The sequence below is a fragment of the Triticum dicoccoides genome, chromosome 7A (assembly GCF_002162155.2).
Source record: "Triticum dicoccoides isolate Atlit2015 ecotype Zavitan chromosome 7A, WEW_v2.0, whole genome shotgun sequence".
Classification (NCBI taxonomy): domain Eukaryota; kingdom Viridiplantae; phylum Streptophyta; class Magnoliopsida; order Poales; family Poaceae; genus Triticum; species Triticum dicoccoides.
Window position 1 is genome coordinate 692168332 of NC_041392.1, and position 14946 is coordinate 692183277.

At 46.7% G+C, this 14946-nt stretch overlaps 1 protein-coding gene across 1 annotated transcript; it reads right to left on the bottom strand.

Moving 5' to 3' along the window:
- Positions 1–4696: 4696 nt before the first annotated feature.
- Positions 4697–6477, bottom strand: LOC119333913 (protein trichome birefringence-like 5). The gene is made up of 4 exons (XM_037606630.1): positions 5770–6477; positions 5505–5698; positions 5237–5395; positions 4697–5128 (listed from the first exon to the last, which is right to left on the bottom strand). Exons 1-4 carry the CDS (start codon positions 6475–6477, stop codon positions 4786–4788), a joined length of 1404 nt encoding a protein of 467 aa, XP_037462527.1. The 3' UTR covers positions 4697–4785.
- Positions 6478–14946: the final 8469 nt, after the last annotated feature.

The following is a 14946-nucleotide window of genomic DNA, read 5'->3' on the forward strand; positions in this document are numbered from 1 at the left end:
TACCTGAGAATTCAGAGGCCCGGTGCAAAATAGCACGAAATGAGGCCCTTTAGATAGAAAAATACTCCCTCCGTCTAATAATATAAGACGTTTTGTAAACTAACATAGCTTGCTAAAATGTCTTATATTTTGGGACGGAAGGATGATTTATTATATATTTAGCATACTATAAACATAATCTTCCCAATAATAATCCACCTTAGCGGTGATTTATAGCTTATAAAAATGTTTTATATTGTGGGACGGAGTAGTTACTTAAGTCGACAGAGAGGTCAAGAGAAAGGCGTGCACTTGTGTTTCTGTAGTGGCTTGCATTGGAATTTGGAACTGGCTAGCCTTGGTACTTGGAATGTTTTACAGGAGATGAAGTGTTGCTTGGATATTCCCTTGACTAATACTATTTATTGCCATTTAAGATATGTTTTGGGGCCCCAAAATTTTAGGGGCCATGTGCCATCGCACAGGCTGCACCTACCTGCCATACGGGCCTGGCCGTTGTAGGCCGGAGGTGAGGGAGACCGGAGAGGAAGAAGGTGTTGGTTGTGCGCCTTGCAGGTTCGCTGGGATATGGCGGCCTGACCGTAGTTGCAGCACGGAGCCACTAGGAAGAGAAGAGACGAGAGAGAGTCAGAGGAAGACGAACCAGAGAAAAAGTAATGGAGGAGAAAGCACAGTGCTTAGGGATAAGGAAGAAAGAGATAAAGGAATAGGACAGTTTGTGGGCCACTCGGAGGTGACATGACGCAAAGTCGAACGCTGATCACAAAAGGATCGCACGCTCCACACGCGACCGGCCCGAGCGTTCCGCCGGCTCGCCGTTCCCAAATGTTTTCCTTTTGAATCTCATCCTGAACGCTGCAAGCACTATCGGATGGTATTCACGAATCTTGCCGCGGGTGCACTGCCACGTCATGTTCTTAGCGTTCCGTGTAGTCCAACCTTAGCCCAAACCATTTTTACTCCCACACTCGGTATGTCTTCTTCCCCCCACTTCCTCCCGATCCCCTTTTTTCTCTTTCTCAAAGCGGCGGCTCCGGCGACTCCCACCCCCTTTCGCCCACCCCGACAACCCATCCGTTGAGATGGTGCTCAGGGACCCGATGGTTGTCCCTCCCCTGCCGCGTCGAATGGGTGGGCCGCAGGTACCTTTGCTCCAGCGGACACCGGTCCGGTCGGCCGCCGCTAGCTCTGCTGTTGTGATGTCGGCCCCACATATTCTTCGGTGGCCCCAACAAATTTCCCCATGTTCATCATCGGCAATAACGACAATGGTGGTTCGCCGGCGGCATCGGCAGGCACGGCTCCAGGTAATTCTCACCTAGAGGTTGTCCCCTCTCTTATCCCACTCTTTTCTCTCTACTTGGGGTCTGCTTCCTGCAAGTGCACACTAGATGGTCATAGTGGATCTCGAGTGCTCCTTGCGGAGGAGGAGCGGCGAGAAGCAGGGGAAGGTCGTTGGCCCGAAGATCCCGAGTCACCCTACGTGTTCATCGACGTCTTGGGAAACCACAACAAGCCATCGGACGGGCATAGCCCTGGCTGAGAGGGTAGATTATGTTGGTCCTCTCGCTACCATCGTGTTTTCATGTGTTCATTTCATCTAATTCCCCCTCTGTCTACATTGCCTTGTTATGAAATTGGGCAAAATTTCCATGGGTTGACTAGAAAATGTTGTCATGCATTTTTTTCTTGTTCTGGCATGTATCCAAATTTGTTTCCCATGGAAAATTAGACATGTTTTAGGGTAAAAACAAGTAGTACAATTTTGTTATTATTTTTGCCATGCCTCAAGATGTGTCATGGATCCATTTTTTTACACGTGCCATTTTTTGCCACGGAGAAATCCTTTATTTGTTGATTTGGAATTTAACAATCTTTTCATGGCATTTTGGCCATGTTTTTCTACATGTTAAGTTTTGTGTATACATGTGTGTGTATGAAAATAGCTCACCAAACGAATGAATTTGGGTTGGCAAATAGTATCATTCATAGCTTCATTGCATTATATAAATGCTAGACCATGGCAAATTCACTTACATGGAGCATGGCAAATATCACTTCATAGACCATGACAAGTTCACTTTTATGGAATAACGACAACTTCAATTCGATGGACAATTGAAGTTTTCTTTTCCCTCATGTAACATGTCAATTTCCTTTTTCTTGTTTATGTATGGTGGTAATATAAGTTTGGGAAGCATGGAAATTGTAGTTTATGCATAATTGCATTTTTTCCTTTTCTAACAATGACAAACTGTTTTCTTTTTCTTATGGGCCATTGCAATATAAGTTAATTAACCATGGCAAAGGCAATTCACATGTTATGGCAAACTTTAGAGCTACTTTGCCAGGGTATTTATTGTTTTCTACAATTTTAGTTTATGGACCATGGCAATTTAGCTTATGGTCCATGGCAAATTTAGTTCATGGTCCACGACAAAATTTAGTTTATGGTCCATGGCAATTTGTATATTTACAACATGGAAATTTAGTTGATACTCTTTTTTTAGTATTATATATGAATTTTACTTCATTTTCTATGCCAAATTTACTTCATTTTTGCATGGCAGTTTTTATTCTGTTTTGCCATGGCAATTTTTACTCTATTTTTTCCATGGCAATTTTGCTTTTAATGACATGGGAAATTATACTTTTTTGCCATGACAAATTTAGTTTATGGACCATGGCAAATTTACCTTATGGTCCATGGCAAATTTAGTCTGTGGTCCATGACTAATTTAGTTTATGGTCTATGGCAATCTGTATATTTAGACCATGGCAATTTAGTTGATACTCTTTTTCTAGTATCATATGAAATTTTACTTCATTTTCCATGCCAAACTTACTTCATTTTTGCGTGGCAAATTTTCATTCTGTTTTTGCGATGGTAGTTTTTGCTCTATTTTTTGCAGCCATTTTACTTTTAATGACATGGAAAATTATACTTTATGTTGCCATGACAAAATTTTACTCTTTTTTGCGAAGGCAATTTTTACTCTATCTTTTTCCATGGCAATTTTACTTGTAATGACATGGAAAATTATGTTTTATGTTGCCTTGGCAAAATTTTACTCCTTTTTTGCCATGACAATTTTTACTTTTAATAACATGGTAAATTATACTTTATTTTGCCATGGCAAAATTTTACTCTTTTTTTGCCATGGCAAATTTTACTATTTTTCTGGCAGTGCAATTTTACTTTTAATGACATGGCAAAAATTACCTTTTAATATAGGCTAATCCATGAAACAAACCTCTAGATGCACTTCTGTTAGCTGCCATGGGACATGGCAATTTTTTTTGTACAAAATGTTTTGGAGATTGCAAATTTAAGTAGAACATGACATTTTTTTTGTGCAGAACATGGCAAATTGTTGAACAACTTTTAGTATATTGTGCCGTATTATTTAGTGTACTTTCATGTCGAACTCACGAGTAGAACCTGGCAAGTTTGTTCAAAATGTCGAGAGATGGGAAATTGAGCATAGAACATCGCAATTTGTTGAAATTTCTAGTAGTTTCCCTGATTTAACATGGCCATTTCCCCCCAGTTTTTTCCATTAATCATGAAGCCAGGCTCAACTCGTGGCTGTTGAATTGTGGCCTTTTTCATTTTTTTTGGGCCGGTTGGATTCGTGCCTGTTGGGCCAGTAGAAATAGGCCGGGAGAAGTAATCATTCGGTGTGGTCTCCTTCCGGGATCGAACAAGATCATTTGTTCCGATCGATGGTCCTTCCTGAATAGTTCGCTCCGGGGAGCTCCTAGACAGACCGTTTGGTTGTTATCGTGGTCCGAAATTTGTGTGGCAATTGCTGAGGGATCGCTTCTGATCAGGAATGGAGGTGCTCAAGAGGCACGGCCCGGGTGATGGGTTATTTCCCCTTTGTGGGGTTGCGGAAACGGGGAACCCACATCCTCTTCTCTTACATGGCGTCTTAGGTGCTTTGGAGCTTTGTGCGTGAGGCAGTAGGCCCGGATTGGGAATCTCACGACCTAGCCGACTTCCTCCAGACCAGAGCTACGCAGATAGGGAGGACCATTCGACTCTTCTGGCTAGTTTTTGCGGCTCTAACTTGAACACTTTGGACGACGCGTAATAAGATGGTGATCGAGCGGATCTTCCTTCGACGGGCATATGACTCTTTCTTCAAGTTTCTCGCGTTCTTGCAGCGCTGGCACCCGCTGGTTGAACATCGGGACGGTGACAGGCTTGGGCAGATGTTGGATGCGTGACATGACACAGCGGGCGGCATCACCCCGTCGACTACCCCATGATGTTGTGGTCAGTCGGTGGTATTTCTTTTTGATTTTTTGGGCTTGCTTGTGTTCTGGCCCAACAGACCTTCTATATATTTCGGTACTGTCCTACTCGTTGTTTGAACTGATTGGTTGCTTTTATATTCATATAATAAAGCGGAGCGAAATAAGTTTTTGTGGACAATTTAATTTAGAGGTAAATACACCAGAGGTGCCTAAACTTGTCCGAGGCGGTCACTTTAGTGTCTAAACTTGCAAAATGTCAAAAATGGTGCCACAACTTGTCCATTTGATGCATATACGGAGCGAGATGTCAGGCCACGCGGCAAGCAAATACGGCGGCGTACGAGCGAGGCACCGTATATGCACCAAATGGACAAGTTGTGGCACCAGTTTTTGACATTTTGCAAGTTTACACACTAAAGTGACCGCCCCGGACAAGTTTAGGCACCTCTAATGTATTTACCTCTTTAATTTACAAGCTCATGTGATGTGTATCTCATTCTCATGCATGATCTCATCTACTAGCTATGATTTGTCCCATGAGCTGGGGTTGGGTTCCAAGACGAGCGACGCGTAGATGAGCTCGTTCCACGCGTCGGGCACGCCGGGGAGGCACCAGTGGCTGCAGTCCTGCTTCCTCTTGGACACGTTCCTCCTCTTGTCCGGCGCCATGCCGTAGAGCGACGGGTGGGCGTCCTTGCGGAAGCTGGTGAGCCTCGTGACGTTGAGCAGCCGCACGGGGAACCGCATCCGCGCCACCACCTCGTCCACGATCCGCATCTTCTCCGGGTAGCTGTCCACCACGGACCCCCTGAACGCCGGCTCGGTCTCGCCGCTGCACGACCCGCCTGAGTCCCACTCCCCTCCCCTGCATCCCGCCGCGGCCGGCGACGGCAAACATGTGTGCTAGAACTCGTCAGATCCAGCTCGAACTGAAACATGTGTGCTAGAACCAAGTTCTAATTGTGATCAGTGCCTGAAATGCGCCATCGAGTATCCCCGGTAGAAGACGAGGCTCTTGTTGGGGTCCATGTTCTTGTCGACCCACCGCGCCCATGTCCTGAGGGCTCTCCGGTAGGCTTCCGTCGAGTTGAACTGGGGGTACAGCGTGTCGCCTTCCATGTAGTAGTTGGTGCTGCACGCAATTATTGACATTAGTTGTTCATCTACTGTTTTATCGATCGATGATTTGAGCCTGCTGAAGAGGAGCAAATCAATGGAATCTCCGGCGGTACGTGACGTACCCCCTGGCGGTCTTGCCGTGCGTCCACCAGTGGCCGGTGTTGAAGACGAGGACGTCGGCCTTCTTCCACCGACCGGCCGTCTTGTCGATTCGGTCGATCTGGAGGGTCGGGTTAGAGTTCCCATGCCGGTTCAGCCGCACCCCTTCCCGGACCAGGAAATGTGACCGCACGAACTCCACCGTGCAGTCAAAATCCTACAAGAATCCATCGTTCAACCTTCGACCACTGGAGTTTGATCGATTGACGACTTCGCCATGGAGTTTACCTGGAACTTGAAGACGAAATAGCCGCGGCCCTTGGAGATCCGGTACCCGTGGGTCTCGAACATCCTCGACTTGTCGGGGAGCGCCGCCCGGAGGATGCAGAGCATGGACTCGAACTGGTTTCGGTTCATGGAGTCGCCCACCAGCATCAGCCGCCGCCCGCGCAGCCTCCACAGCAGGTCCGTCGCGTTGAACCTGGGGAGCCCGCACCGGCGCGGCGCCCAGCGCCACCGCGTGTACCCGTCGTCCGTCCGCCCGTTGGACGCGCACGCGTATGCCTCGTCCACGTACGGGCACGTGCCCGGCGCGTACAGCGGCCGCGTCAGCTCCTCGTCGTCGTCCGGGACCCACGTCCCGTCGTAGATGTCGCACCGTTCGGATTTCTCGCGATCGGCTGCCTTGGGCGGCGGTGTGGGACGTGGGAGAGGTGACGCCGTCTGTGTCAGCGGCCGCGGCGGCGGTGGAGAAGGTGACGACGTCGCTTGTGCCGGCGGGGTTGGCGTTCGTGCCGTCCGTGGCGGTGGTGACGGATGCGAGACGCGAATGGACGGGAGCCAGGAGAGGCGGTGGGAGGACAGGGCGTGCGGGGAGGTGGCAGAGGGGCGGAGCAGGAGGAGGAGGGGGAGGGTGAGTGGGAGCAGGAACGGAACGGAGACGAAGGCGGCGAGCGGGAGCACGAGGCGGCACCGGAGCGGCGGCGCGGGCGGCATCGGCTGGCGGATGGAGCCAGATCACCGGAGTTCTGAGACTGCGACGGCGTGATGCGAGGGCTCTGGGTTCCGGCGAGCCGCCGAAGGTGGCGGATGGTGGATCCTTCGGGCGACTGGCGTGGCGGGGAGCGCGCGCGTCAGTTGCTCCGGTCAGATCGAGCAACCAGGTACACGGCTCGGAAGGAACATGGGCGCCGGGTGGATGGCGGAACCATCAATCTTAAGACGGGCCGAGCTGCAGAAAATACGATAAGATGGGCTGACTTGGGCTTCCGTCCTACAGACGGTTTTCTCTTTTGGGGAGTTGTGCTTCCAGCTGACCACTGCACTTCCCTCCCCACAAAAATGAAAAGCTGATCACTACACTATCTTCAGAAAAAAAACTGACCACTCGAATCTAAAAAATGGAGGTCTTGATCGAAAGTGCTTTTCTGCTCCTGAACTCAAATGAGCTTGGTCAACAGTAAAATCGAAAAAAAATCATTTTTTTTCAAAAATTCCATTTTTTGGGAGAAACATTAACAAAAGTTCTAAGAGAGTGCAAAAATAGTTATTAAATCACATTCCTTTGAGGTGTGGCTTAAAATAGCACATTTTTCAAAAGCACATGTTTCTTATGTAGTTCATAGTTATGATACTGTGTATATCATATAAAATTAGTTCAAAAAAACATGTCCAACTATTTGAATTGTTTGCTTTATCAACAAATGGATTGCATTAACATTACTAAACTTTCAAAAATATTAATAAATTTTATTTATGGATATTATGTATTTATATTTAATTGTTTATTTTTCACTAGTAGAAAACCTATCTTTGATCCAGAGCATTAGTCCCGGCTGGGTTTGGGCCCATGACTAATGTAAACATTAGTCCCGGTTTCAACGGCTAGGAGTGTATGGGGGCACGATCTCCTTTAGTCCCGGTTCATATGGGACTTCTAGTCCCTGTTGGCGATACCAACCGAGACTAAAGGGGTGGCGGCAGGCTGGGCCCCTTTAGTCCCGATTGGTATCACCAACTAGGACTAGAGATAGACCTTTAGTCCCGGTTGGTGATATCGACTGGGACTAAAGATATCCCTATATATAGATGCTTTGTCTAGCCCGAGTCCAAACTTTCTCCTTTCTCTCCTCTCTGTTTCCTTACCCTAGCTCGAGTTCATCCTCCATTTTTGCCAAGATTTTCAAGATTTAAGGCACTCCATCTATCCAAGGGTTCTAAAAGGTTAGCAACTTCATTCTTTCATATCTTGTTGCTAGTTTAGCTCGTTTCGTGCTTTATAAGTACAGTGATTTGTCGGTTTTAGTGTGGGAGTAATTATGTGGGAGTTTATTTGATTTATATGCAATTTGAGCTCAAATTAACTTCTTAGTTTGCATATGTGTAGATGTGTTTTACTTAGTGACTTCCCATCCTCGTCCTCACCGCCGTCGATCGCCAACGCCATCCCGTCGCTGGCACCACCTTGCACTGGTGGAAAAAGAGCCTTTGGTCGCGGTTCGCAACTGCCATTAGTCGCGGTTGCGCAACCGCGACCGAACGGGCGCGACTAAAGGCCCCACCCTTTAGTCGCGGTTGCTTAAGAACCGCGACTAAAGGCCCGTCCACGTGGGCGCCAGGCGGCCGTCGGGGCGGAGGACCTTTAGTCGCGGTTCTTCTGGCCAACCGCGACTAAAGGCCGCCGCAGGTTTAGGGTTTTAGCCCCCCCCCCTAAACCTGTTTTCTGTTTAATTTGTATTGTTTTATTTCTTTTGTGCTTTATTTTAATTTTGAAGGAGTTTCACATATTCTACGGTACTACATACATGCATATGAATGTACAATTTCAAACAAATTTGAAATTAGAACCAAAAAGAATTCAAGAGGAATATACAATATATATTCAATATCATCGGATGACCATATACAATTTTGAACAAGTTTCCATACATAATTTAATGCATATAAAGTTCTACGTCCTCGTAATGGTGTTCTCCTTTAGGATGGAGGACTTCCCTCCTGAACCATCCAGCTAGTTCCTCTTGAAGTGGTCGGAAGCGAGCTTCTGGACTAAGCATCATCTGGAGGTTATTCCTCTGAGCATTGGTATCACTCGGAACCCGCTCAGAGGTGTATCTCCGGATCATCTCACAGACATAGTATGCACATAGATTGGTCCCCGCTGGCTGAATATCCTCACCATTCTTAGCCTTTGCCCTTTTGAATTCTAGCTCTTTTTTGAATTCACCGACCTTTGTATCTACGAACCGTCTCCAAACCCTACGAGGCAAAGAAAATTAAATGAACAAGAGAGTTATTAGTTACTTGATATTAGGAAATGAACGAAATAGGCCGATCGATATAGAGCGCAAATGAATGAAAATAATTACTTCTGCAGCATTCTTCTCATGTCGACCCAAAGCTTTGGATCCTTATTCAGAGAGTCGTGGACGAGACATTCTGAGGTGTCAACTTTAATTACTAGCAGAATCCAGTGGAACCTGCGGACACGATACATGCACAGTACCTCATGCATAACTCATCGATTAGCCGGCCACATACCATGCATGGAGTAAACAAAAGAGAATGTGCTCAAGACAGAAACACTCACCCAAAATGGTAAGGAAATAGAATATCACTTTTGAGTTCCTGCTTTGTAAGAAACTGCCACAGGTCTGCCTCCATGTCGGCGGGGTGATGCTCCAACACATATCCATTAACGATGTGTGGGTCAATGAACCCAACATCATGGATGTTCCTTACTCTGCATTCCTTAATCTTCATTCTGCATGTATAATAGCGGACACAACAATATAGTTAGGACATATATATAGTGCAGGCAATATGAACGAGATGGGGTAGAAATAAATCACTTACAGAACGTAGCAACTGATGATAGATTTGTCGAGCTCGCGCAGATTGAAAAGCTGGAACAATTCACTCAGATGAATTTGTACATAGTAATGTTTGAAGTGATGCTCATATCTAACTTCCGCATAAATATATTCTTTGGCGTTTTTATTTTTTATGTAACTCTTGTACCATTTCAGCAGACCTTTCATTTGTGGAGGTAGATCCTCTTCCTGCGCAGGCTCGACGAGAGGCCCATTCTTCACATATGTAATTACTACCTCCTTCACTGGCGCCTCATCAAGGCCTAACAGTTCACGAAGAGTAATACCTAAGTTGGCCGCTTGTTCTCTGGCACTCGTTACAGTCAATCCATGTGCTGCCACAGCTGCTATGATATCGGGGTCATCCGGACCGGCGGCTTTCACTATAAGCGGGGCAATCGATTGTTTACTTTGTTCCCCGAGCTGGGCAACTCGTTTCCCGCTTTTTTTACTTTCTAATTCCGTTTTCTCGGCCTCCTCCAAGGCTTTGTTCTCCTGGTTCTCCGCCCGCTCTTTCTTCTCCTTCAACATGAGTGCCTGCCTACGAAGTTCACGTGCATAGTCGTCAGGCAGATTCTTCGTGGCTTGGGACGGTGTGCTCAAAAATGACTTAGCCCACTTCTTTTGCTCATCAGAAAATACTGGCTTGGGCTCGGGCTCTCTTTTCTTCTTGCAGTCCGCCTTCCATTTCTCATGATCAGCAGCCGCGGCCGCGGCAGTTTCCTCGGCACTACGTTCCCAAGGCCTTGTGGGGAGAGGCTTCAGTGATGGCTCCGGTACCTTTGTGGTCTTAGGTACATAAGGGTCCGGGTTAATAATCCAGGACTGCTTCTGCTTCTTTGCTGGAGGTGGATTGGGGGGCGGCGTCTGATCACCCGCCGGACGAGGACTGGGGGGCGGCGTCTGATCACCCGCCGGACGTTGTGGACTGGGGGGCGTCGGCTGACGTGACGGAGGTGTAGGTGAACCGCCACCACCGTAGGGGGGTGGACTTGTTGTCCTTGGCGCCTCGCCTGGAAACTTGATAAACTTCTTTTGCCATAGAATGAAATGGCGCTTGACATCTCCAAGTCTTTTCTCCCCTTCAGGTGTAGCAATGTCAATCTCCAGGTCCTCAAACCCTTGGACTATGTCCTCCACCGTGACACGAGCATAGCCATCTTGAATGGGGTTGTTGTGGTGGAGTGCTCCAAGTAAACATGGTAAAGCACTGCCGATGGCTACCTTCATGGACATGTTCCCGATAGGATAATACAGATGACATTCTTTCATCTCCTTTATATCGTCCACGGGGTAGCGAGGAGGCTCCGGTGCAGTAATTTCGACCACCAGAGGCTCCGGTGCAGTAATTTCGACCACCAGAGGCTCCGGTGCAGTAATTTCGATCGTCGGTGCATCTGCACCAGCCGGTGGGGCCTCCGTGGAAGCCACACTACTTCTCCGCTGCTGGCTTCTGAGATCCGCTGGATGATCTTCATGCTGCGCCCGAGCTGCATCTCTTTCGGCTACTAGTACACTCACGGTTTTCTTCATCACATCCATTTCCGATGCCAACCGCGCCACAACATCTGCTTCCCGATCCATCTTTCTCTTTCGGCTTCTGTAACCGTACGGTTCATCGTTCTGGGGGAACCCTATTTTCCACGGAATGTGCCCCATGCCTCGTACACGTCCTCCGTGTTCATGATTCCCGAGGGCTTTTGTCAGCGCGTCGTTCTCTCTGTTGAACTTGATCTTCCCCTCTTGAGAATCCCTCATTGCATCAATAAGGGCTTGGGTGGGTTTAATTATTTTGCCCTGGTAAACACACTCCCCTGTCTCCGGGTTCAGCTTTCCCCCATGCCCGTACCACCAGCTTTTGGCCCTTGGGTCCCATCCCTCCGTACCTGGACGGATTCCTCGCGCCCTCAGCTCGTTCTCCATCTTCTCCCACCTAGGCTCCCAAAGGCGATACCCTCCTGGCCCCATAATATGATTGTACTCCTTCTTAGCCGCATTTTCCTTATTTTTTTCGATATTTGAATGAACTGCTCCGATTTCTTTTGCTTCACAAATTTTGGCCAATCATGTTTCAGTTTCTCATATTGTCCTTTGAAATCCGGAGTCTTGTTCTGCTTGACAAAGTCATGGGCTAGATTTTGCTTGAATTTCCGGAATGCGTCGGCCATCTTATGAAGAGCGAACTGTTTGACTAGCCTCCTCCTCTCCTTGTTTTCCTCAATCTTGTTACCCTCCTCATCGAATTTGTTGTATTCCGGAGGTAGAACGAAATGTTCCATAAGCTTCTTGAAGCAATCTTTTTTTGTTCTCTTATCGACAAAAGTGAAACCAGCAATTCGTGCCTTCTTTGGCTTATTCCACTCCTGGACGGTGATCGAGACGTTGTCTCTAACAATGGCTCCGCATTGGTTGACAAACTTGGTGGCGTTCTTGCGGGGCTCCAGCGGCCTGCCGGTTGCACTGTCGACAACCTCGATGGTGCATGTTTCTCCTTGTTTCATCGTCTTGGTTGCGCCACGCTTTGACGACGTACTCGATTGTTTCGACGATCCGACCGAGGGCTAAAATAAGAAAGAGAGTCGCGCGCGTTAGTCCACACATATTTATTCAAATCAGTTAGTTTGTATCACCAGAGGCTCAATGTATATATATACCTCGGCGCCGGAGGTGGTTGCTACTTCCATTTGAAGATCGTCGTTTATCGACGTTTGTTCGGCATCATCTTGCTGACGGCGCCCTTCATCTTCACCGTCAAGGTTCAGATAAGAAGAGATATCATCTTCTTCTTGTCCGGTCGGCACATATAGAATATCGCCGTTTATGATGCCGAACATATGTGCTTCACCGTCCGGATCATAGTTGTCCATAATCGGGTCAGCTCTATCGTCCGCCATTATGTCAGTCCTGAAAACATGTAGTAAAAACAAATTAATTAAGTGAAGAAGGGGGGCGGTGGCGGTGGCGGTGGCGAAAGGGCGGTGGCAAAAAGAGGGGGCGAGGAAGGGGTGGGAGAGGGTGTCGCGGTAGAGCGCGAGAGCAGTCTTATGGTTTCAGACCATGAGCTGCAGTCATTTGCTAGAGAACTTGAGTCATTTGCTAGAGAACTTGAGTGTGACGCCCGGATACATTAACCTCTGCTAATGGTACCACATCACCACGATTACTGTGGTTAATCTCGTGATGATTCAAGTCCCGTTCGAATTTAAAAATTCAAAATCAAGTTAAAAAATTAAAAATTTCAAACATAAAAACTAAAATGTTCAAAGCGTGGCAAATAATCCCTTGATAATTGTCACGTTGAAAACCACATTTGTAAAGTATTTAAATGCGCTTTGGTGAATAAAACCGTGCCTTAAACAATAAATTAAATGCATTTTATAATTTATAAAATCTTAAACTTTTTTAATTAGGCATGAAACCTTTTGTGGCAGTGGTAAAACTAGTCACATTAAATTAGGTGCTTTTGTATGAATTTTGTAAAACAAAAATAAATGGGCATAAAGATAAAACACTAAAGCAAAATTACTAAAATAAAAAGTAAAGACAAAACAAAAGAACCCCCCCCGGCTCCCCATGGGCCTCGGCCCATCCCACCCAACCGGACAGCCCACCCTGGCTGGCCCACCTCGCCCCTGCTTATCCCCCACCCCTGGAACCCTAACCCCGTGCCGTCCTCTGCTCGTAGGAGAGCCATGGCGCCGCAGGCCTCCCCGCACCGCTGCCAGTTCCCTGCATCGCATGTGAGCATGCGTCCCTGCTCTATCCTCGTCCCTCACGTTCACCACTCCCCTGCACGCGCTCGATCGCCACGTCGGATGCGCGCCCTACCGTCCGGCTCTGCTTGCTGTTGCCGCTGCGTTGCTGCTGCTACCGCACAGCCTCCCGCACCCGGCCGCTGGCGCCGTACGTGGGCGAGAGGGGGCGGCGGGCGACGGCGGGCGGCGTCGAGGGCGAGGGCGACGGCGGGCGGCGTCGAGGGCGAGGGCGACGGCGGGAGGCGTCGAGGGCGAGGGCGACGGCGGCAGGCCTTCGGCGCGGCAGAGAATCGGAGAAGACGAGAAATGGAGGCGACGTGCCCTTGTATTTATAGCCCCCCCCCTTTAGTCGCGGTTGGGGAGGCGACCCGCGACTAAAGGGTACCTTTAGTCGCGGTTGGGGAGGCGACCCGCGACTAAAGGGTAACCTTTAGTCGCGGTTGTGGAGGAGACCCGCGACTAAAGGGCTTTTTTGGCGGGTTTTTGTTCCCGCGCGCAACGACCTTTAGTCGCGGTTGGGCAGGCCAACCGTGACTAAAGGTATTCTTAAAATACTTTTTCTTTTTCAAAATGTTAAAAATACAAATAATATATCGAAAAATTCAGAAAAATAAAACTAATTCAATTCAATATGTTAAAAAATACAAATAATATATCAAAAAATTCAGAAAAATAAAACTAATTCAATTCAAAATTCTAAAAATACAAATAATATATCAAAAAATTAAGAAAAATAAAACTAATTCAATTCAAAATGTTAAAAATACAAATAATATATCAAAAAATTCAGAAAAATAAAACTAATTCAATTCAATATGTTAAAAACACAAATAATATATCAAAAAATTCAGAAAAATAAAACTAATTCAATTCAATATGTTAAAAACACAAATATTATATCAAAAAATTCAGAAAAATAAAACTAATTCAATTCAAAATTCTAAAAATACAAATAATATATCAAAAAATTAAGAAAAATAAAACTAATTCAATTCAAAATGTTAAAAATACAAATAATATATCAAAAAATTCAGAAAAATAAAACTAATTCAATTCAAAATTTTATACGCCTAGGCAGGAGTACGACAGCGACGACAGCAGCGACGACGACGGCGGCAACTTAGAAGGCGACGACTACCAGTACAACGGCGGCGGCTATGAAGACTACGAGTATGCATATTATACGCCTAGGCAGGAGTATGACTAAATCACTCCAAATTTCATGTATCATCAGTGGTATCTCGAATCATTCGAAAATGGACACCAAACACATCACGGGTAATATATATAATTCACATGATCCATTCAACAAAGTTTGGTACAATAAATTATTACACATCATTTCTTCCCTTGTGTCCCTGCATGCTTACGATTGTGCCGTATCCATGGAGCATCCTCATCATTTAACTTAATGCTTGGGTCGGTGTTCACTTTGAAGGGCGGAATTTCAGCAAACATATTATAATCTTCTGACATGTCTGTCTTGTCCTCCACTCCCACGATGTTTCTTTTCCCTGAAAGAACAATGTGGCGCTTTGGATCATCGCATGATGTACTGATCGTTTTCTTATCTTTCCGTTTCCTCGGTTTGCTACTCATGTCCTTCACATAGAAAACCTGAGCGACATCTTTCGCTAGGACGAATGGTTCGTCAAGGTAACCAAGATTGTTGAAATCCACCATTGTCATTCCGTATTGCTGGTCCACCTTTACCCCACCTCCTGTTAGCTTGAACCATTTGCACCGGAACAAAGGGACCTTAAAGGAGGGTCCATAGTCAAGTTCCCATATCTCCTCTATGTAACCATAATATGTGACCTTTTTCCCATTCTCGGTTG